General features: G+C 30.2%; 11 protein-coding genes and 1 non-coding gene across 12 annotated transcripts; 4 read left to right on the top strand and 8 right to left on the bottom strand.

Moving 5' to 3' along the window:
• Positions 1-77: 77 nt before the first annotated feature.
• PFD1 (prefolding complex chaperone subunit) lies at positions 78-410 on the bottom strand (the record flags this gene model as incomplete). The annotated part of the gene is made up of 1 exon (XM_046079233.1): positions 78-410. One exon carries the CDS (start codon positions 408-410, stop codon positions 78-80), a length of 333 nt encoding a protein of 110 aa, XP_045933599.1.
• A 458-nt stretch (positions 411-868) lies between these two features.
• ATP12 (ATP synthase complex assembly protein ATP12) lies at positions 869-1912 on the top strand (the record flags this gene model as incomplete). Its single annotated transcript, XM_046079234.1, has 1 exon — positions 869-1912. One exon carries the CDS (start codon positions 869-871, stop codon positions 1910-1912), a length of 1044 nt encoding a protein of 347 aa, XP_045933598.1.
• Positions 1913-2055: 143 nt separating this feature from the next.
• SCDLUD_003947 (uncharacterized protein) lies at positions 2056-4116 on the bottom strand (the record flags this gene model as incomplete). The annotated part of the gene is made up of 1 exon (XM_046076754.1): positions 2056-4116. One exon carries the CDS (start codon positions 4114-4116, stop codon positions 2056-2058), a length of 2061 nt encoding a protein of 686 aa, XP_045933597.1.
• Positions 4117-4777: 661 nt separating this feature from the next.
• Positions 4778-6157, bottom strand: MNN11 (alpha-1,6-mannosyltransferase; the record flags this gene model as incomplete). Its single annotated transcript, XM_046079235.1, has 1 exon — positions 4778-6157. One exon carries the CDS (start codon positions 6155-6157, stop codon positions 4778-4780), a length of 1380 nt encoding a protein of 459 aa, XP_045933596.1.
• Positions 6158-6732: 575 nt separating this feature from the next.
• FEN2 (Fen2p) lies at positions 6733-8403 on the bottom strand (the record flags this gene model as incomplete). The annotated part of the gene is made up of 1 exon (XM_046079236.1): positions 6733-8403. One exon carries the CDS (start codon positions 8401-8403, stop codon positions 6733-6735), a length of 1671 nt encoding a protein of 556 aa, XP_045933595.1.
• Positions 8404-9057: 654 nt separating this feature from the next.
• Positions 9058-9420, bottom strand: GON7 (chromatin DNA-binding EKC/KEOPS complex subunit GON7; the record flags this gene model as incomplete). Its single annotated transcript, XM_046079237.1, has 1 exon — positions 9058-9420. The coding sequence occupies one exon, from the start codon at positions 9418-9420 to the stop codon at positions 9058-9060; it is 363 nt and encodes a 120-aa protein (XP_045933594.1).
• A 435-nt stretch (positions 9421-9855) lies between these two features.
• Positions 9856-10263, bottom strand: RIM1 (Rim1p; the record flags this gene model as incomplete). Its single annotated transcript, XM_046079238.1, has 1 exon — positions 9856-10263. The coding sequence occupies one exon, from the start codon at positions 10261-10263 to the stop codon at positions 9856-9858; it is 408 nt and encodes a 135-aa protein (XP_045933593.1).
• A 716-nt stretch (positions 10264-10979) lies between these two features.
• Positions 10980-11834, top strand: SCDLUD_003942 (uncharacterized protein; the record flags this gene model as incomplete). Its single annotated transcript, XM_046076755.1, has 1 exon — positions 10980-11834. The coding sequence occupies one exon, from the start codon at positions 10980-10982 to the stop codon at positions 11832-11834; it is 855 nt and encodes a 284-aa protein (XP_045933592.1).
• A 632-nt stretch (positions 11835-12466) lies between these two features.
• Positions 12467-15328, bottom strand: SYP1 (Syp1p; the record flags this gene model as incomplete). Its single annotated transcript, XM_046079239.1, has 1 exon — positions 12467-15328. The coding sequence occupies one exon, from the start codon at positions 15326-15328 to the stop codon at positions 12467-12469; it is 2862 nt and encodes a 953-aa protein (XP_045933591.1).
• An 857-nt stretch (positions 15329-16185) lies between these two features.
• Positions 16186-20799, top strand: SWE1 (tyrosine protein kinase SWE1; the record flags this gene model as incomplete). The annotated part of the gene is made up of 1 exon (XM_046079240.1): positions 16186-20799. One exon carries the CDS (start codon positions 16186-16188, stop codon positions 20797-20799), a length of 4614 nt encoding a protein of 1537 aa, XP_045933590.1.
• Positions 20800-21527: 728 nt separating this feature from the next.
• Positions 21528-21635, top strand: SCDLUD_003939. Its single transcript, XR_006829231.1, has one exon. It is a non-coding gene; the product is annotated as a snR65 (small nucleolar RNA).
• Positions 21636-22170: 535 nt separating this feature from the next.
• RPL39 (60S ribosomal protein eL39) lies at positions 22171-22326 on the bottom strand (the record flags this gene model as incomplete). The annotated part of the gene is made up of 1 exon (XM_046081389.1): positions 22171-22326. A coding segment is annotated over one exon (156 nt), but the record flags the coding sequence as incomplete, so codon positions are not given.
• Between the last annotated feature and the right edge of the window lie 1117 nt (positions 22327-23443).

The following is a 23443-nucleotide window of genomic DNA, read 5'->3' as shown; positions in this document are numbered from 1 at the left end:
TGACTATTGAGAATAGGTATAGAAAAAAAAAACAAAAAAAAAAAAAAAAAAGTATCAATTGATAATAATACCACAGTTCATTTAACATGCGGTTTTAAATGTTTGATTGCATTTTCAATAGATACATTTAAATAATTTTTTTTAATATTCAAGGCTTTAACATGGTCATCAATACTTTTTGTATCTGTCTTTAAACTATTTTCATACTTTGACTTATCTTGTAGCATGTACATTCTACCACATCCTCTCCAAAGTTCATTTTTATCGTAGTTTTTCAATTCTTGTAAAGTTTGATTAGCCAATTTTTTTTGTGATTCTAACGATATTATCTGCGATTCCACTATTTGTAATTGCTGCTTAGACTGTTTTAAATTATTGATTATTTCTTGTAACATTTTAGGATCGGACATTTTGAAAATACTTATGTGCTATAAAATTGTAATAGGAAATGATAAAAAGAAAGTTGTCGTTTTATTGTAGTTTGTTTTTGTTTTTATAGTTTATACAGAATTATTCCAACTTGTTGTATATTGATTGGAGTTGTAATTTTGATTTTCGATTAGTTTCGAACTGTTAAAGTTACAGTAAATAAAATACCATAAAAAAAAGACATTGACGTTTTTTTTCTTTTTTCTTTTTTCTTTTTTCTTTTTTTAATATTTACATTGAAAAAACTAAATCACTACATACGAAACGTTTTCCACTTTGTTTTTGGTAATACAATAAAACAATCCAAATGGTAAAATTCGTCTTGTTAGCGCATAAACTTTGATAATATAAATTCAAAGTAATAAATAACTGACTTTCCCCTTCTTTTTCTACCATTCCACTTTTAAAATAAGAACAAACAAACAAACAAATAAACAAAATGTATAGACCTATATTATCATCATCCAAAAGGAATTTATCTAAACTTTTATTTACCACTTCAAACTATAATGCTGCTCGATCTAATCTTATTTCCATAAGATATATGGCTACATCCACCCCATTGGGCGTTGACACCTCAATTGAAAACAATTTGAAAACAGAAACTAACAAATTGTCAAAAACATTATCCAAATTCTGGGAAAAGGTAGAAATTATCAATGAAAATGATCCAAAAAATGGAAAACATAAATTAACAATCACTTTAGATTCCAAACCGATCAAAACCCTGTTGGGCAATAAACTACAAGTTGATACGGATCGTGAATATTTGGCTTTAATGCTATTAAATGAATGGAGCACTTTACCTAGTTTGAAAATTAAATCTCACTCATTGCCGCTAACATCTATTGTCTCTCGGTGCATTGACCTAGAGAATGCACTAAATGATTTAGATTTATTAAACAGTGATCCTGAATTGGCTGCAAAAATTGGGTGCAAAGATCGTTCCACCATTTCCAATTTATTACTAAGATATCTAGATACAGATACCTTGCTGTGTTTTTCACCAAAAAAAGATTTAGACGGTGCCTTGCGTACAGAACAAGATGAATTATACTTACCAATTATCAAGAAAATTGAACAATTTTTAACTCCATACGGCCCTGAAAAAGCCAGTGGCGAAAAAGAAAAAGTTCGTTTAGAAATCTTAGATGCTGAAGTTCATGGACTAAGAGGGAATCAACAAAATGAATTAACCAAAAAAGCCGCAACCAATTTTATGAATCAATTAAGCTTATGGGATTTAGTGGTCTTTGAAAAAACCGTTTTAACCACAAAATCTTTTATTTGCGGAATCCTACTATTAAAAAGTAATGAATTTGGCGTTGATATGGAAACCATCGCCAAATTGTCTACTCTAGAAACTATTCATCAAACTGCCAGATGGGGGGAAGTCGAAGACACTCATGATGTTGCCAAACGTGATATCAGGAGGAACATTAATGCTGCTGCTATTGTTGCCTACAAAGAACCAAATGTATGAATTATATATATATACATATTCTCCTATTCTCCCTCTTTTACTTTCCCATTTATGTAAATATTACCCAGTCATAAACAAAATTTTTATTGTAAATATACAAAGACAATTAAGTAAATACAGTTTTATAATGGCTACTACACCTATTATTTTTGTTGTAGTATTTTATATACACTATCGGCTAATTCAGTATTTTTAAATTCAAACAGGTAATACGTTTGTGATTTATGATGATATAGATAAATGCCTGAATTGCCTATCCTATATATATTACTTTTATTTGCTAACAATTGTAAGTTTAGATTATTACTTTTTGAGTCAAAAATAAAATTGTAATATGTCACCGTTAATTTATTGGAATATTTTATTGGATTGTGCTGAATTTCAATGTATCCTGTAGATTTTGGAACCCACGCTTTATTATTTTCAAAGACATGCAATCTAACTTTGGTTTTAGAGACCACTATCGTATTTGCACATGCCTCCTCTGTTTCTGTAGATGACATAGATGTTAATGTATTACTGTTAGTCATGGAAAACGAATATGTTGTTTCGTCGTTACTACTGCTATTATCATTTTTATCCTTAATGCTGTTACTATCACTGTTATTTCTATAATTGTCAGTCAACACATGTTGACGCACAGTAATGTTTTCCAAGTCAACATTCTCAAATATATCATCATCATCGTTGTCATCATTTGGCTCATCATTTATGATTTTTATATCCGGCTTGGCACTAATATTTTTAATTAGCCTGCTATTATTCTTAGTACTGTTGTTAAGCGAAGTATCACTACTATTATCATTATGGGTGAACAAGTTAAACAATGAGCTTGATTTACTTTTCAAATTATAGAAATCAATAGATTTAATAAATTTAAAATCAGAGGCAACATTACCAATACTTCCTCCCTTAACAGAACTTTTCCTATTACTATTATTAGTTTTCTCTGTATTGTTACTACCAAGTTTATTGTCTTTAACACTAGCTTTAATATTTTTCAAAGTTATATCTTTTAAGTCGGAAATAACACTTATCAAATCGTCATTATTATCTTGAAAGCCCTCAGTATCCACGTTGCAAAGGATGTTCTCACATGAGTGACTAAATATACCCAAACCGGGTAAACTACCACTACTACTACTGTTTATGTTTTTAGTAGTAGAAGCAATCAAATTATCCATACAACGAACACTGTTGGTGGCAGAAAAAAAGGGTTTCCATAACTTTTCCCACTGTTTTAAGTTCCCATCATAATAAACCAATTCAATATTTATAGTATTACTGTCTTCACCTATACTGAAGTTTATTGATTTGTTATCATCATTTATGCTAATTTCAGCCAATGCATTTCTATTAAACACGGGGAACATAATTCTCTTCCCTATATTACTAGTCGAACTGCTCGCATCTGCAGTGTTGCTTTGCACCAAAAAATCAGATAGATTATTATTATTATTCAATAAATCATTCATAAATTCAACGACATTTTTTTTCGATAATGGATAAATGTAATACGAATCATTTTGTGTTACTGATTTGTACTGACAAATTACGAAACCAGTAGAAGTAACACGGTTTTGAACATATAAATTATTTACCGTGGTCAATTCGACCAACTCTTGGTCACAACCTAATTCTTTACTACTTAATAGGAAAAAGTTACTATTTGCGGTGGCATTGTTAGTGGTACTAGCAAAGCTATTTTTTTTTAACTGCTGAACTATAGTTGGAGAACATGCTATCAGATCATTATGTATATAATCGTGACACGCAGAGACATCAATGGTACTATAATTCAAATCGTTCCATAATTTCGCAAACGTACAATCAAATAAAGAAAGCGTGGTAGTGTTAGCAGAGTTTAATACTAACTTATAAATATAGGATAAACTTAATAAATAAGATGAAAAATTCTCAGCAAGTAAACTGTTTTTAGTCTGAGACTCGGTATTATTTTGAAATATAAAGTTTGTAAAACTAATTAGTGGTATATCAATAAAGTGCTGTAAACTGGTGTCGTAGGTAGTATTAGAGTCAGAAACATCCGATTTTATCAACCTAATTGAGTTAATAAGTTGGTTGATTTTTTCAAAATTGATGGTGTCATTGCTATTGAATTTGTGTCTGATATCATATAATAGAGTTTGTAGCAATTCAATTGGGCAAATATTAGTATTGATGGTCTTATTAGGTTGTGGCATGTTGTAATAACTTATGTTTTGTACTATGCTTTGATTCCAAATTTCGAGAGGTTATTTCAAGTTTTTTTTTTTTTTTTTTTTTAATCTATATATATATATATATATATATTTTTTCTTTTTCTTTTTTCTCTCTACATTGTACTATTATATGCATAAATCGAGACCAATTTAACTTGATTGTTTTAAAATAAAGGTTGTATGACAAATTTTTTTTTTTTTTCGTGGTAAACTAAAATATAAAATTTATTATAATTACAGACCAAAATATTTTCGCGGTACTTTATCCTTAACATTAGTACTAGACTATCTGCCTCTCCCAGCTTACCCCTCCTTCCTTCGCATTGTCTTTTATTGTAAATATCTCTTTTTATTTATTTATTTTTTTTTTGAAATTTAAAAAAAAAGAAAAAGGAAAAGAAAAAGACATCCGAATTTTGTTTCATCTACAATTTTCGCGTATGTTTTTATTATACTTTGGAAAAATCATGCAGATTACAACACATACCCCCGCGAAAAAAAACTTCACGAAGGAAGTAAAAAAAAAAAAATTAAAAAAAAAATAAAAAGGAATTATACAAAGTAATTAATATTATTATTACCACCATCATTGTCACAACCTCAACATTAAAAGAAATAACTTCATAAACAGTATATTCTCCCATCAATGCTTAACTTCTTCATAAAACTGCGTTAAATCTTCCGCACATGAATGCCTTTTAGTGCAATCTTTTAATAAAACAACCATATCATTATCTACATAAAATGGTTCTTTCCCCTTTTGATTTTCAGCCACTGGAAATTTTGAATTAACTGGATCATAAGAAGATGCAATGGTTTTGGGGACAACCATTCTAAATCTTTTTAATAGAGAAGGATGCCATTGCAAACAATGTGTTATTGCCTTGCCCAATGGGTTGTTATGACCCCAATCATAATTTCTCACCAATGGATCATTTAAGTAATCTAAAAATGCATGTGTGTATAAATTGTTACTCAATACAAATGAAAAAGTTTCTAGTTCTCCCTGTTGTTGTTGTTGTTGTGGGAAAATCAAATCCGCAGTATCAACATCTTTATATTTACCATCGATAGAGATAGAAGGACTATTGTATGTTTTAATTAAGGATCCACGTGCTAGAGGCACCTTCTTCAATGTAGCCAAATCCAAAATTTTAGGATTTAATAAATGTTGTTGTAAACTTAAACCTAGGTTCATAATTAATCCGTCTTCATCTATAAACCAAAAGTTGTTGGTGTTGGGGAAAGTATGCATTGCTGCCCTCATAATTAATGGTTTAATGAACTCATAAGAGGTATCTAATGATTGAGCTTCTAGGTATGGAATAAACTCTTGCGCCCAACGGATATAAGTACCATAGTTGTGTTTTTGTGCATAATCCACTCTATTCTGAACAATTTGTACAATACTTTCCAAATTGTATTTCTCATAATCCAAAAGGGTAACAATGACCACGGATGGAGAATTGCTTTTTCTTTTCCTTCTATAAACCACCTTCCCTAGATCTAGAAATGTTTTTTTAATGAAAGCAGTTTTGTCGGCTTCTGCAGCAAGTTGTTTCTTTTCCTTGTCTGTCATTGGTATCTCATTGTTTTTAACATAATAATCGCTTTTGCCGTTAATATCTGTTCTTCTAATAAATAATGTTTTATATCCCATTTTTTTTAAATTAGACAGATGTTCAATTTGAGGGAAAATTAATGAATTAGTCACTTTGGTTTCATAAAGGTTCAAACCATGCACTGGAGGATACCTTTTACCGCTTGGAATATTATTGATATCGGCATTAGTAGTTAAGGAAGAGGAAAATGGGATGATACCTGTACCCAAACTAATACCAAAAATACTACTTCCAGTAATTAATATAATTAAAAATAATACAACTGTGGCAAACAGGATTGTAGCCAGTATTTTACTTTTTCGATTCTTATTGCCACCGAGGCCATTTAAAAATGAAAGCTTAAAGATATTCAATAATTTTTTTCTGAATGATTTATTTTTTTGGGCGGATTTAAGTTCCATAATGATGAGGATGGTATGAGCCTGATATTTGTTGGTTAGTTGTTATCAATAATGTTTATAAACAATATCCGTAAGTGCTAGTTGTAAACTGTAGTTGCTTAAAAAAAAAAAAAAAGAAAAAAGGAATGCAAGCTAAAAATTAACAGTAAACTAAATTACGAATTAATAAATAACAAAAATATCTATGTTGTTGTTTTTCTAAAAAAATAAAATTTTTTTTTTGTAGACGATCAAAAATTAAAAAAAAAACAAAAAAAAAAAATTAAAAAAAAAAAAAATTAAAAAAGAAAAAATTAAAAAAAGAAAAAATTAAAAAAAGAAAAAAAAAAGAATTCGACAAGACATTTTTATATCATCGAAATAACTTGTAGCTTTTAATGTATCACAGGAGAATGCAACACAACTAAATAATACGGTTTTGTACCTATAAATTTACACATTTATGTAAATCCATCTTTTATCTTGTTTGCAGTTTTCTACACATAAGTATATATACGTAGGGTAGTAATATATGTTCTACACAATAACTAATAACAAGTGTAATCAACTAATACCAACAACTTAGTAGTAATAATTCACTGTTCCTCTTCCTCTTCCTCTTCTTCTTCTTCATCTTCTTCTCCCAATATTTCATCATTTTGTCCATCTTCCGCAAATCCCGAGTAATTTACAATTGGATTCTTTTGTTTCAATCTCTCTTCCCTTTTTTGACAGATAGTAATTATACCAGCGACAATTGCAGTTGCAATACTAGTGCCCAACATGGCAAAACCACCTCTTCTGAATTTGGGAGCTGTTGTTGCAGGATAAAATAAAATACTCCACCAGGCATTAATAGCACCGGAAAACATATTCATCGATGCCAAAACAACTGCACGTTCTTGTAAATCATTAGAACAAATAACATTTGCCCAAGCGAAATAAACGGATTGGCCTGCATAACAAACACCGCCAAGATATTGGGCAGCAAACATAACACTTGGCTTTAGTGGATTACACAAGATCATAATAGCCACCACAACCATGACTATAGATATGAAGATAGCGATATGTAGATGTTTATTTCTAAATAATGTCATGTACAAAGCACTTAACAAGGTAGCAATTATACCAACTGAAAAAATACCCATTGGATAATCATTTCTTTGGGTAATGCTATAATCCAAATCTGCTAGCCACAATGCAAATGTAGAATTGGATGCAAAACTAATATTCAACCCACCCAATGCCCAGACTAAACTGAACAACCACCAATGCCATCTTCCAATAACTCTTTTGATAACTGTTAGATCTAACCTTTTAGTAACATCTCTTTTAGGTAGCCTTTTCCCGCTGTAAAGTAATTCCTGCTCTGTGAAAACATATTTGGTCAAACTAAATTTATTTAATAATGAGTTTCTACTAATTGTGGTACCATCATCCGCAATAGTTAAATCGTTATAGGTATTTGGAGGATTGGGGAAGCATAAAAACCCGTATATGGCAATAGGAATAGTTATAACAAAATCAATAATGAACAACCATCTCCAACCTTCTAACCCCTGATGATTATTTAAAGACTTGTATATACCAACCTGCATGAACCCACTAAAAATAGACCCGATCAATCCACTGGATGTAAAAATAGATGATCTAAATGGTAACTCCGATTCTTTATACCAAGAACCTAAAACCAAATGAGTACCACTAAACGTACAACTTTCAAAAACACCTTGAAAGAATCTAATTGCACAACATTGTCTGAAACTGGAAACACGATACATGCCTAGGGTTAACAAACCCCAGCTTAGTGTGCAGAAACTGGACCAAATTCTTGGTGGTATTTTTAAAAGCATCAAATTGTGTGGAATCATTGAAATGATATAACCGACTGTAAAACACGTGTTTATAATGTTGAAATCATTGCCTTTTAGTTGTAAATCTTCCTTCATACCTGACACATATGCATTTGTAAACCCAACTCTATCAACATAGTTAATCCAGTACTGCAAACAAACAAAAGTTAAAACACAAGCATCAATTTTAAACAAAAGTTTTTTTTCATTGATAGGTGTAGAATCATTTCTATTAGTTTCGCCAAAAGTATCTACTTCTTTACTGTGTTGTGGATCAGCAGCGATATCTGTGTTGTTGTTATTAATACCAAAACTAATGGGAATAGGTGTATGCTTTTGCAATTCTATTTCTTCTATGGTAGTTGTTAAACCAGAACTTGGTTTTTCCTTGACAAATGGGTTTTCAATCATTAGATGGATGTATTGGTTTATTTTAGTTTTGTTTCTCTCGTTTCTTTTGATTTTATTGTTATTATAGTGTTAGTTAACATTGTTAGATAGGATTTTTGAATACATTTAAACAAATTAAATTAGTTTATATATATATATATATATTTAGAAATAGAGAGAAAGAGAGACAAGAGATCATCGTTATTTCTAATATACATTAATAAAAGATATGGATTAAACAAAAGAAGAAGAAATAAAAAAGGAAAGAATAAAACACGGATGGAGATCTATCCGGTTTAATTCAGCGATATGGCATAATAATAATAATAATAATAAAAATCAACAAATTCACCCGGACCTTTTTCTCAATTCCATTTGGTATTTTTTTTTTTTATTTATTTAATTTTTTTAATTTTTCAACAAAAATAAAAAATAAAAGATAGCAATAACAAAAGGTAACCATTAGAATTTACATTTTAATATCAATCCTCACACGTTATAAATCCTTATCTGCTATATCAAAAAAATAATACACTAAACACATCTAGTCCGAATAATATAATATTTAATCTCGGTCTATACCCTCTAGGTACATCAAAATAATTTTTGTTTTTCTTCTTTTTTCTTTTTTTTTTTTTTTTTTTCAGTATTATTATTATTATACACATTGTATAACTACTTCTTTAACCGTTTAATATTAGCAATATTATCATTCATTCTCTCTGTTAAATATTCATTTATATCATCTTGCAAACCAGTTAGTTGCATTCTTAATTCCCCCAAAAAACTATCTCTACTAGGCATACTAGCATTATCTTTATTGATTATATCCTCTTTATTGCTACTGTCTATAGCTTTCTTGGTTAAATATTCACTTGGTCCACTAGTTTTCCCATTTGTCGTATTATATTTAGGTAGATTGGGATCTTCTATAGTAAATTTATGATTTATATGACTCCCAATGTTATCATTAGGTGCTGTATATATAGCTGATGGTAATTCAGTGTTAGTACTACTACTACTAATATCATTAGACATTTTATTATATTTATATATAATTGTTTTGCTTTTCCTTTTTATGTTATTCTTTTAGGTTGTATAATTCTATTAACAAAGATATTCATCCGATAATAACCAATACACATCTAACATATAACATAATAACTATAATTTTGCAAAAAAAAAATAAAAAAAAAAAAAAATAAGATTTGAAAAGAATTTTGTTAAGGACATCTCAGATAATATCATAGTATCATTCTGTACGATTTATACCCGTATTATTTTTTTCTTTTTCTTTCTTTCTTTCTTTTTTTTTCAATGACACTCAGCCATAATAATAATAATAATAATTAAGCTGTTCTCAGTACAAAAATAAATAACAGAAACAAACTATACAATATACAGTCAAACACACATATATATTTAAAAAGGGAAACAATGAGATCAAAAGTTAATTACTTAACAGTTATCAAATCAATTGTTATTCCCATCTTCAGAAGCAGTAGCATTTCTTGGTGTTTGTAACAAATTAATTTGTCTTTGAACAAAATTAAAAGAGAACCCAGTAGTACCATCTTCCTTTTCATACTTATTTTGAGTAACATCAGCCTCAATATAAACTTTTGAACCTTTAATTACATATTGTTCCATGAATTTAACTTGATTGTCATCAAATACGGTAACATTAAACCAATTTGGCTGGTACTTCTTACTAGCTTGAGAAACAATGGAATATTTTAAAAATGGTTTGTTTGTGGCGTTTGTGGTATGTTCCACCAAATCACTACCAATACGGCCAATAATAGCTATTTTAGCAAAGTCTAGTCTTTTAGTTGTTGAAGTAAATGTTCTCTTGGCAATGGTAACTGGAATACTAATCATTTTTTGTTAATGAGGAAAGTGTGGATTGATTGGTTAGTTGTTTTGTAATTCAATATTATATTAAATACGATATACGCTTATAATACATACAAAACAAGAGCACAAGCAAAAAAAAATTACCAAGCGTTAAATTTACTTATTTATTTTCTTTTAGGAAAAAGAAAAAGAAAGAGAAAGAGAAAAAAGGGAACCAAGAAAAAAAATAAAATATATTATAATATAATATAATTCATATTGTGGCATAAAAACGTACGCCACTTACAAACTTAGAAGATTGTTATAAGCGCGAGTCCGGGTCAATCATATACAATCAAGATTAGAATATTAGTATAAAGTGATATAAACATCTTTCTTTCTATTTTTTTTTTTTTATTCCGGTTTATTATAGGATAGCTTCGGATATACTCAATATATGTTACCCGCATATATCATCATTATCGCTAGATTTTATTTACGAGATAAATAGATTTAGGGTCAAGAAAGGTGTGGGTGGAAATGTCAGAGATAAAAGGGCAACGCAGGGGTAAACTTTATAAAAATACAACAATAAAACGACAGAAAGATAAGATATAAAATGTAAATCTTCAACAATTTTTTCTTTCTTTCTTTCTTTCTTTCTTCCTTCATTTTTTATACAAACCATTAATCAAAAAATACTCGTTGTACAAAAGAAAAGTACAAACAAGAAACGTATTAGAATATTAAAAAAAAAAAAGATGGAAAAACAGATAAACGTAACAACGCCAGTTACCACTGATAATATGATGCTTATGAATGCCGTCGCTACAGATGCCAACGACAACACTACCTTTGATTCAACTACCATTATCAGCGGCAACACTTCTAATAACAGTAGCCATATAAATAGTAATAATAATGTTCTCAATATAAATGCATATGTCGATAATTATCACAGTGTCGATATTTCTAGCAATGCCACTAATAACAATTGCGCCCACAATTTTGATGATGATGATGATGAATATGAGAGTTTTACCGTATTATCCTCTATATCTTCGAGCTCAACTCTTTCTACAGAAATTTACAACACTAATGTAACTTTTAACAATGATAGTAATGCTTCTTTTTCATATTATTATGTTACAAGTACAAATACGAGATCACCAAGTAATAGTTTTAGCAACAACAACAATGCTAGTATTAACAGATCACCATTTCATAATATAATATCTTCAAGTGAATCAACAAACAGTAATCATACTAGTGCATCATGCTCAATTTCTGATATAGCGGAGGGGGAAAACATTATAAGTAATAAGATCTCTCACGATCTTCTTACCAATGATATTGCCGCCAATAATGACAACAAACTACTTTATCAAAAAAGTTCCTCGAATATTAATCTTTTTAAAATTCTGTTTGGGTATGATTATAAACAGGAATTATTTGAGTTAGTTTATAAATACATAGAACTGAAAAAGAAGAGAAATTTGTTGAACAATGAAAAATCTAATAATCCTAGTACTATATACAACAAGAGACAAGATATACCTTCTGTCTTTGGCATACATAAAGATTTGATTTTTCAATTAGCGTTGGAAACACAATAAATAACACACATATGTTATTTAGAAATAAACAAGTGAATACAAAAAAAGTCGTTAATTACTCAAAAACAGTTGAAATGCATAGTCGAATCCCAGTTAAGTACGTATATTGAAACTTGATAGTATTTCATTACAGGATTAATTAAGTTATTTTATTGTTCATTTATTTATAGTTAACCATGAAACTTAATCTTTTCTTTTTAAAATAAGCAGATGATTAACGCTAACCATGGACACGTTGATGACATATATACGGCATAAGCAAAATATATTTTTCTTTTCAACTTAAAACTAATATGAACAAATAAAAATTACACAAAACTATATAAATAATTAACTAGTAAGGACAAATGGGCTGATATAGAAAAAAAATAAAATAAAATAAAATAAAAAAAAAAAAAATAAAAATGAATATTTTTTTTAAAAAATATTTCAAATATAACACAAGTTAAATAATGATAACAACAACAACAACAACCACAACAACAACAACAACAATAATAATAATAATAATAATAACATAATATGAGGAAATTGATAATTCAAACTTTTGAATAACTCTTTGATTGTCCATAATTCAATTTTCACTTTCTTCTCCATCTTCTTACACATACTTCAAGTACCATCTATCTACATTAAGCAAGTCCAAAGTATTGTCCTGCAACTAACGTTCTGTTAGTATTCAATTCATCCCATTTAGTTAAAGTACCAAATGGATCATCGTCGGTAGTCTGCTTGTAATAAAATTCAAATGCATCATTGCCTGTATTGCCATTAGGAGTATCAGATACATTAAATCTCAAAATAACACCCTTGTTGCCCTCCCTAGCCAAACCATCGGTCATAAACCTAGCAATTAATTTCAATTCGTTGTTTTTACCATTATTACCAAACTCAAGTGGTTCATTAAATCTCCAGGCTATTCTATTTTTTTCTTTATTAAAACTACCTTGCGGCTTTGATAGTGCGGTTGTAGTGTTGGCACCTTCTATATTAATAAATACGCAAAAATTATTCAACACTATAGTACCGGAATCAGCAGCACGGTTGCTAGGATACAAAGTTAAAACAACACTTGCTTGATGAGGCTCAAATTTCCAGATTGGGTGAACTACAATCGGTGGAATATAATCTGGGGAAGATATTGTATATTTTAATGCACCTAATGTTTTGGATATAATAAATTCAGGATTAACTTTATATATTTTATCAAATGGCGCATAAGCTGTACGCCCTTGAGTAGCATTGGCTTGTTCGTCTTCCTCTTCCTCTTGCATAAACGCACGATTTATAATTAATTTTTCTGGTTTGTATTTGTAGCTAACCATCTTAAAACCGATGTCCAATGGAATATTGCTATTGGCATCATTAATTGGATAATTTAATGCCACCTCACCAATTAGTTGAGCAGATTGTAAAACCCCGCCAACAAATGAAGCATTTACCACTTCGGCAACACTACATCTCAACCCATTACTACTATTATAGCCGGTGCCACTGTTAATACCTATACTACCGTGTTGGAAACCTGTTGGCGAGTTTATTAGCATACCAATACTAGAACCCGTTGTTTGAGGATCCAAAGATTGTAGTTCACCAGTCATATTTGGCATCAAAATCGAACTTTGACTTTTGTTTGCGGTATCAGCCACATTCAAATTATTGAATATTTGAGAAGTAACACGGTTATTACCGATATTCTTGAAAGAGGGTTTTCTCATTGGTGGCGGATTTGGAGAGTGTTGAATAGTGCCAACGTTATTATCATTTGTATTAACAGAACTATTCCTTTGAGTAACTAAACCTGTCGTAGCGTGCTCTGAACTAGGTGCTTCTCTGACTGTTTCTAAATGGTCTGGACCAGAAAACAAAGAAGATTGACGGTACGATGCAGTATTATTGTTATTGTCATTATTATTAACATTATTATTAACATTAGTGTTCATTGGATTATTATTAGCGACAAAAGACCGGTTTTGATAAATCTCACTAGAGCTGTTGGTATGTTGTATTTTAATTGGACTTAATGGCTGATGGTTTACACTTAACGGGTTGTTTGTGGATGGTGTCCTCTGCGGCAACAAAACAGGTTGTGTGTTTGAATCGGAATGAATAGCAGAGGCAACGTTGTTATTTGAGGTAGTCGACTTGGAAATGTTAGCACCAGTAGAACCAATATGGTTATTAATTTGGGGAGCAGCAACAACACTGCCTGTGTGGTGTGAGTATATGTTATTCGTACTTGAACTATTACTACTAGCCAAATAAGGATTGTTTTTGCTAGCACTACTATTATTGTTGCTTGAATTATTTTCATTTGTATTAGGAGTGTGATGTTCTGCATATGAACTCATTCTGGATGATTGTGTGCTTTGTGTATTGGGCCTATTATTACCGGTATTAACATTACTTTCATGGGATGTATCGGCACTTACTTTCCTAAATATACTGTCCCTTTTCGAACTGTTGCCGTTCGATGTGCTATTATTACTGTTTTCCTTCTTTCTTCCAAAAAGCGAGCCAAATTTGGATCTTAAACGATGTGATGATTTCTTATTTTTTAGTTTTGGCACATCCTTTTCAACAGGTAAATCCTCAATTCCATTCGAACTTCCAGTATTGGCGGTAACATTGTTGTTATTCGTCGAATTGGAAAAGTTACTGTTCATTAGTTCGTTTTTTAAAACGGTACTGTCAGAATTATTACGCAATTGTTTGTCATTGGGCATCCTGTTACTAGTATTATTGTTATCTAAAAAACTAAAATCATAATTTACAACATCTCTAGCATATCTCTTAATTTCTGAATCAGGATCAAATCTATCAAGCTTATCTTTCAAATTTGTCTTAACACTAGTGTCATTAGCAACAGACGCCTCATATTTATGCAGGTTATTTTTGATACACATCAAATGTTCAAAGTCAGTAGTTTCAAACATTTGAAATAAAGTAGGTGATTCAGATTCCCAAACAGAAGAAGAAGAAGAAGTATTACTTTGCTTCAATTGTTGAACTACATAAGTAAAGTATTTCTTTGTTTCGACCCATTGAGTATCGTTATTCCCGTGTTGATATAAATCTTTGATGATTTTATCTTCCAAATTCTGATATATTTTGGAATGTAGTTTAGCCTGTTTAGACAAATCATCTATTAGGGCAGAGTATACTTTGGCCACATTTGTACTGGTGCCACTTGACAATGACTCAAAGTTACTTAAATTTTTCAATTCGTATTCATCAACAACATTATTGCTCAACATCTTATCATTAATGATCTTATTAAAATTTTCATTTTCGGAAATAATCTTTTTTAAATTTTGAACATAGTTTTTTTGTAGAAATGCAAGATCTTTGAATATCTTAACAAATTGATCATTGACCAGTTTGTCTTGAGATAATTTAATTCTTACAATCTCAACACATTCCATTGGTGGTTTTTCTACTAAAATTGTATTAGGGTACGTATGTCTTTCATGAGCGTTATTGTTATAAGACATGATTGAAACAAACTTAGGTGATTGATTGATTTAATTTTTTAGGGAACCAGATAAATTGAAGTTACTTTATTTTGATTCTTGACTATTAATTTTTTAATATATTTGGATCGGTTGTTTAAAGTATTAGAAGTAAGGAAAAGAGGAGGGGTGGTAAGTAAGGAAAAAAAAAAAAGAAACCTACGAAAAAATAAAAACCCACGAAAAAAACAAAAAAAAAAAAAAAAAAAAAAGCTGGAATTTCAATTTACGTATTTATTTTTTTTTTTCTAATTGTTGACTGATTAACCAAATTTAATTTTGATTTGTTTTTTTTTTTTTTAAAAAGGAAAAAAGGAAAAAAAAAAAAAGATGATAACTGCAGTTGTCCGGGTTATACGTTGTTTTTGTTTTTGTTTTTGTTTTTGTTTGTTTTTTTTCTCTCTCGCATTTTTTAAAAGCCGTCTTTCATTTTAGCCATGGCAAATAATCACAGCTCGGCCTGCGTGTAGAAATATCCGCAGCAAAGCAAAATGTTTAAAATAAACGCGTCTGTTCCTTTTTTTTTTTTTTTCTTTAGATTTCAACCTTCGTTTTTGTTTGGTATGTTTTATTTATTTATTTTTCTTTGTTTATTTACGCTTTATATTTTGTTCAACATTGTTTTATTCATCTTTGTTTATTGTTGCCTTTTCCCATAAACCTTTATCCCTTCTAAACTAAACTAAACTAACCTAACCTAACAATATAGCATATATAGCCAACCAATATAAATAAACAAAACCAAAGGATAGAGAGAGAGGGGGGGTAAAAAGAAAAAAAAAAAAAAAAAAAAAAAAAAAAAAAAGTAAATAATAAAAGGAGGATTAAGGCTGTAAGAAATGCCATTAAATAATAATAACATTTTCCTAGCTACAAGCCCCAACACCATCGATATCACTGATAATAATGGCATGTCAAAGAGAAAAAAAAGTGCCAATAATTTAATATTTACACCTTATAAACAAAACGTTGGCAGCATAGATAATAATCATCTCAATTGCGATTATTCAGAACAACCCATGATAATTAAACAAGAAATAGTCATAGATGATAATGACGAAGATGATGTAATATACGTTTACGATGATGAAGATTATGATGACTATGATGATAATTTGTTAGATACTACAGATTATGGTTACATCTCAGACAATAACGTCGTTAATACTACAAATAATAGGAAACGTAGTACAACTACTGCAAACAGCAACAACACGTACGGCATTCATAACTACAAAAGGCACAATATTCAGAAGAAAGGGCACAATATTATAGTCATACCAAGACCGGTTCACACACCTCAAACAACTACCATAAATACAAATGGAGCCTGTAATAGTATTAGTCGTACTCAAAATAAAAACAAAGAAGATATTCCAAAAACTCCATTTTTCATCAAGGACTCTATTTGTACAATGAGCCTGAACGCTACTAGAGACATTACTGCTACTGATGATAACATGAAAACTATACTCGACACTAAAAATACTAACAGCCCTCACAATAATGATGCAAAAAATAATGTATCCAAAAAGTCAAATTTTGACGAGGATTACTCTTATTATAACAATATGTTTCAAGGGTTTACAATAAGAAACAAAAGAAATGCCAGCGTCACCAATGGGAGTGGTATGACTAGGAGTGAGGGCCATTTGAATTTATCTGTCGAAGGATCTGATACTGCTACTAATAATCAAAATGCCACAACAACACCAGTAATAAAAGTTCGGGGTGTCAGTTCTACCAGACAGCCTTCCATTAATGAATATTTATCTAAGTGGAGCCCCTTCAAAGACTTTAAACATGATAATGATGGTACTGACTTTAATCCTCATGATAAACGCAACGACCATTTCTTACAAAATACTACACCATGTAAGCCTTCTTTAAAGTTGGACTTGTGCCCAGATAAGTCATCCACCGCTGCCGCAGGCATGTCTTTAAAAAGAAGCATAAGTAAAAGTGAATTGTCTCCGTTTGTCAACAAAAATAGCATGGTTAACATTCAAAATGTTGATGCTGAAGGACTACGTAAGTGGGTATTAGACAAGAAAAACGTCAATACCATTATTAGTACCCATGGAGATGACAATAAAAGTGTCTTTGATCCTGATCTTCTATCACCGACGCCAAATAGAGTATTTAAACTTAATACTATTAGACATACTGCACATAATAGCAGTGGTAACTCTAACAACAACAACAACAACAACAACAACAACAATAATAATAATAATAATAGTAGTAGTAGTAGTAGCAGTAGTAGAGTTAAAACTACTGCTAATAATACCAGCACAAATGAAACCACTAGCATGGTTTCTCCATTCCCTGTTAATAAACTGCGAAAGACCTCTAATGGGTTCAACAATGATAATCACGCATCATCTTCATCGTATTCTTTTATCAACGCTAAACCAGACCAATCTGTGTTTCAATCGTCTGGATTGAAATCTAAGTTAACTGCGTATCAAAATAACAATGTACCAAGTAGTACTAATGCCTTTGGCGAATTGAAATTTAATAATACCACTACTACTATTAACAATCAAGGGTTCAACAACAATGTGGTCCTTAATAAGAATATAGTTGGAAATGTGAAATTATCAAATAGTATACAACGACAACATAAGCATTACCAATACGAACAAAACCACAACAATGCATTGCCTCCCAAGATTAATAATCCTGCTGTTAATATTGAAAATTCGAGTAATACCTTTAATAGCAATATATCTAGCATGATACCGAATACCCCAATAAAAAAATCACCATATCTTGCGTCTTCTGGTATTAATGCTGCTTACAGCACCGCTTTAAAATCACCTTTTGAGCATCCAATATTTGGAAACCTTCCACCGTCAAATAATAATACTAGCAGTAATAGTAATAGACCAACTAGTTTGTCATCAAGTAGCGGTACTGCACACAATCGTGGACGTAGAATTATTAGCTCTTCGTCAAGTAATGGCACTGCACACAACAACACTTCTGAACAGACCAGTTTATTTTCCAACATGTTAACTACAGATTTTTCCGTTTCACATGACATGAATTGTTTCAAAAGTTCCCCTATTGAAGCAATAACGGTCAAGACATCTGATATTGACAATAACACTGAAGATATACTAGAGTTTGATAAACATAGCAGTAAAAACAATAACGAATATAACCCAATTCATAATTTCATGAATAGGAAGATTATAATGAATAATCGCTTAAATGCTAATACCCCAATAGCTTCTAAAAAAAACATATTTGCAACAAGTGGTGATTCAACGGCTAAGAGTAACAATTTCCAATTAAACGAATATAATAATAGCAGCATGAATGTTTTACCCACGATGAAAAATAGACAGTCCAAGGTGATTAACAACAAAGAACTATTAAACACATTACAAAGATTTACCGATGATTTATATGGTAATAACGCAGATACAGATTCTTTATTTGGCAATTCACCAATACACACACCCACAAAAAGGAACAATAAATTGAGAATAACTCCGCAACAACAGCCCAAGACTATTTTCGGTAGTAATGGAAATTTGTTGAATCCGCAAGTCACTTCGGGTTCTCGCACAAGCAGTGATGGAACTAATAACAACAACATTAATACTAAATTTATGGGAAACACAGAACTTAAAAAAAACAACAGTGGTAGCAGCAATGGAAATACATCGTATATGTCCGGTACGATTTTTGCAACAGCATCTAGTAATGCTACAACTGTGAAAACTAATAGCAGTAATGGTAGTGACAATAGAAATATAGTGAACACTAAGGGGTCTGAAACCTCGTTCATTGAAAATAGTAATCTGGCGACATCGTACTCGTCAGAATGCCTACCAACCGACAAAACAGGAGGTGTTGTTGAAGAACTTGACGCGGAATGTATTTTCACTGGTGACATTGATACGCCTATAGGAGTTGACCCATACTTGTCGTCAAAGTTCCAGAATGTTACTTATATTGGTAAGGGTTCATTTTCTAATGCCTACACAGTGTGGGATCCTTCAACCAAGCGATGTTTTGCTGTAAAAACTATTAAACCTAAACCTACGTTAAAACAAGCAGTTCTAAATGAAATTAGTATACTGGAATATATAGAGCATGTCAAGTCGGTTAGTACCACAAATTATAAAAAATGTAATAACATTAAGAGTTTAATTAATAACAACAATTCTCTAGATGAAAAAATGCTAATGATAAGTGATGGCAATGTTAGTGTTCAAAATAACGATGCTATAGGTGGCAGTTGTGTTTTCAGTAATGGCATTAGGACCAATAATAATAATAACCATATGAACGACTACATTGATGAGGATCCACTAGTTTTACATAAACCCCACAAAAGTAGTACATTTCGTAAAAGAAGGAATAATCATAATGTATTCAGTTTTTCTAACCATAAATCTGAAGACGATATTACAGATGATTATGAGGATAAGACAACTGTATACACTGGAATACGAAAACAACAAAGGGAGGATAAAAAGGAGATGGTAGATGGGAGTGGGAAAGAATATATTTTAGATTTTATAACTAGTTGGACATCTATTGCCAATAGTAATACGTATTATATTGCCACAGAGTATTATGAAAATGGAACATTGAACAATTTTTTGCAAGAAAATGTGATTAGTAAACAAGCAAGGTTAGAGGATTGGAGGATTTGGAAAATTATAGTTGAAATCAGCAGTGGTCTCAGATTTTTACATGAATCATGTCACATTGTCCACTTGGACATAAAACCGTCAAATATATTTGTTACTTTTGGAGGATCTTTAAAAATTGGGGACTTTGGTATGGCTACAAAATTACCGCTAACCAATAAATTATTTGAAAACGAAGGTGATAGAGAATATATTGCACCTGAAATCATCACAGACAGTATTTACGATTTTAAGGCGGATATTTTTTCGCTAGGGTTGATGATAGTGGAAATTGCTGCAAATGTTATCTTACCGGATAATGGGAACGCTTGGCATAAGTTAAGATCAGGTGACTTGTCTGATGCTGGGAGATTAAGTTCTACAGAAATAAGTGCTGCTGCGGCGGTGGTGGCTGCAGCTAATACAACACCAACCACATCATCTTCGGTGTCTAGTGATGTGGTTGGAAATGATGGCCATTCCTTATATAACAAAAATAATCAAGCTAATAAGTCAAGGATCACGCAGGTCTCGTCTGCATCGAATTATCTGGGCAAAAATGTTATGAATGAGATTAGTCGTAAAACTGGAGAAAAAATACCTGCTTGGGTCCCAAAATTTTTAATTGATGGAGAAAGTTTAGACAAGATGGTTAAATGGATGATTGAGCCTGATTATAATCAAAGACCTTCAGCAAACGAGATTTTGCATACTGAGGAGTGTGAATATGTAGAATTGACGAGACAAGCAAGTGCTACCATACAAGAGGATTATTTTGGGCCCAAGCCAGATTTTTTTTGAAATTTGCAATTATGGAAAAAAGAAAAGAAAAAAAAAAAAAAAATTAGGTATAACGATATCAGTGTCGAAATAAGATAAATAGGTTGGGGAATGTGTATAAATAATCATATTGTATACATATTATGTGCTAATTTCAATTCAATTTGACTTTACTAATGAATTTATTAATCTGTAAATAAAGAACTGAATGTAGGATACGGTTTATAGGCTATAATAATTTAGAAGTTATAAAATAACATTGATTATAATAACAACCATATTGCATGAAATTAATAGCAAACTGTAATTAAAAAATTATTTGAGAGAGAGAGAAAAAAAAAAAAAAGCCCTGACACACAATAGTACAGTAAATGGCCCGAGTATTTTGGTCAAAAGCAGTTTTTTTTTTTTTTTTTTTTTTTTTTTTATCATAAAAGTTAAGTACCAAAGTTTAAAAAAAAAAAGTTACCTGAATACCGTTATAAGACTTCTTCATGTATCTTCTATATTTCTGAAAATTGCTTGACATAACATAGAAAAAAAAAAAAAAAGATAAAGAAAAAAACCATATATTCTAAAGTTTTTCTTGAGATAGCATTTGTTTTATTTTTAAAACATTTGGTTATTTAGCCTACAATTGTACAAGCAAGAATCTGTGGTTAATGTAAATGACTACTATTCCTTATATCAGAAATTATTTATATATATTCGAGACCGAATAGTTTAATAAATAATGCGATAATAGTCATAAATATGATGAGCTTTTTATACACTTTTTTAATGCTAGATAGTATCTGAAATATATGCATCAATGCATTCATGATTATAGTGTTACAACAATGAAATTTACTCTGATATTTGATTTATTTATTTTTATCGTATTATCTATTTAGGTCTTGTTTACATTTTTTTTTTTTAAGTAGTTTGTTAAAAATCAAACGAATTTTTTTCACTTGTTTACATGTAGTGTGTAAACAAAAAAAAAAAAAAAAAAAAAAGGAAAGACATATATATCAAGACTCTATCACAAAGATTTTTGAAGGAAAAGAAAAAAAGAAATTTAGTGTGGCTTTTCAATTGTGTGGGAGTTGCCAATATAACACACCAGAAACAAGATATCTATATATGTCAATAAGTAAATAAGCATTATGACTAACAATAATGGCAAGACAGAAGTAAATAAAAATATAAGATGTAATTATCTCATTAAAATACTAATATATATGTAAAAAAAATTACTCTTATTATATATATATATATATTAATCAACCAGCACTACTAGAAATTAATTGCAAAAGCGTTTCATAACAGCAGTCAAAGTTGAACAAAAGAAACATGGGAAATATAAATGAAATTAAAATTAAAATTTAATAAAAGCATATTCCTCATTGTTTAGATGTTCAACTTAGTTCTTCTCCAGTGTCTTCTCTTAGCATTGTAACGAATGGTGTTATCAGTTCTTAATCTGATCCATTGTGGCAATGGTCTATTTTGGTTCTTAGCCTTAGCCAACTTTTGTTTGATCTTGAAAGATTTCTTAGCCTGTAAATAAAGAGGAAAAAAAAGAGATAGCAAATTTTACTACATCCTGCGCAGTAAAAAAAAAAAAGCATCCCAAACAAAACAGATTGTTAGTAAAAAAAAAAAATTCCTAATTAAAAACAAAAATAAAACAACTGCTACACTCATAATAGTAGAATAAATGAACAAATAAAAATAAAAAGGCCATTCCAACAAAATAAACTTCAAAACTTTTTTTCCATCATCAGATATCCAAATATATCCCCACGTTCAAATAATCAAGTTTAAATTGTCCTTTAATTTATGAACCAAAAAAATGAAAGTTTTGCATTATAAATATATATTGTATGACTCAATTTAATTGCTATTTCCAATAAGCTACGTTCTTTAAATTTTCTATTCCTTTTAAAAAGTCTCATAAAATCCCATTAGTAAAAAAGAAAAAAACTATTAAAAAAAATTAATAGATGGTTTCTAAATCGTCTTAAAACAAATATATTAAACTTGGTTCCCTTTTCTTTCCATATTATCCAATAAAAATTTCAGCTACCAGAAATGTCAGTACATGATCTAGTTATCCAGCTCGTTTATTGACAGTGATTGCTTTTAATAATCTATTCGTGAGATATTTATTTTAACCATTTGGTAAAAATGAACGTATAAGTTGTTGTATTTTATGATATTTATTCAAATAATCGTGTCCTACATACAGCCATATTGTCTATACTATTCTTTACTATTATTTCCAGTTTGAATATATATATGTATATATATGCAGGGGAATGAAATATAAAAGGAGAAGAATAAAAATATGAACTGAGTACAAAGTACAAAAGCAAAGATAGAAAAGGAAAGAAAAAAGAAAAAAAAAAAAAATTAGAATAATTTAGTAATAAGAACCAAAAGTTAAAGGAAGCAAGTTAAGAATATAAGCATTAAAGAAAAGTAGAAGGCGGTATAACCAAATTTAAGCGTTCTTCTCCCCGTTGGAAATTCAAATAGAGAAAAATAACACCAATTTCAATTTTCACAAAAAAAAAAAAAAAAAAAAATATACAAGAAAAACAAATCAAGTAAAATTTGTACACGATACCAAAAAAAAAAAACATATCTGACAGCCAGCCCAGTCTGAGAAAGAATCAAA

Source organism: Saccharomycodes ludwigii, chromosome V, assembly GCF_020623625.1.
Source record: "Saccharomycodes ludwigii strain NBRC 1722 chromosome V, whole genome shotgun sequence".
Classification (NCBI taxonomy): Eukaryota; Fungi; Ascomycota; class Saccharomycetes; order Saccharomycodales; family Saccharomycodaceae; genus Saccharomycodes; species Saccharomycodes ludwigii.
The sequence above is the reverse complement of the archived record's forward strand: the minus strand, read 5'-3'. Positions and strand labels throughout refer to the sequence as shown.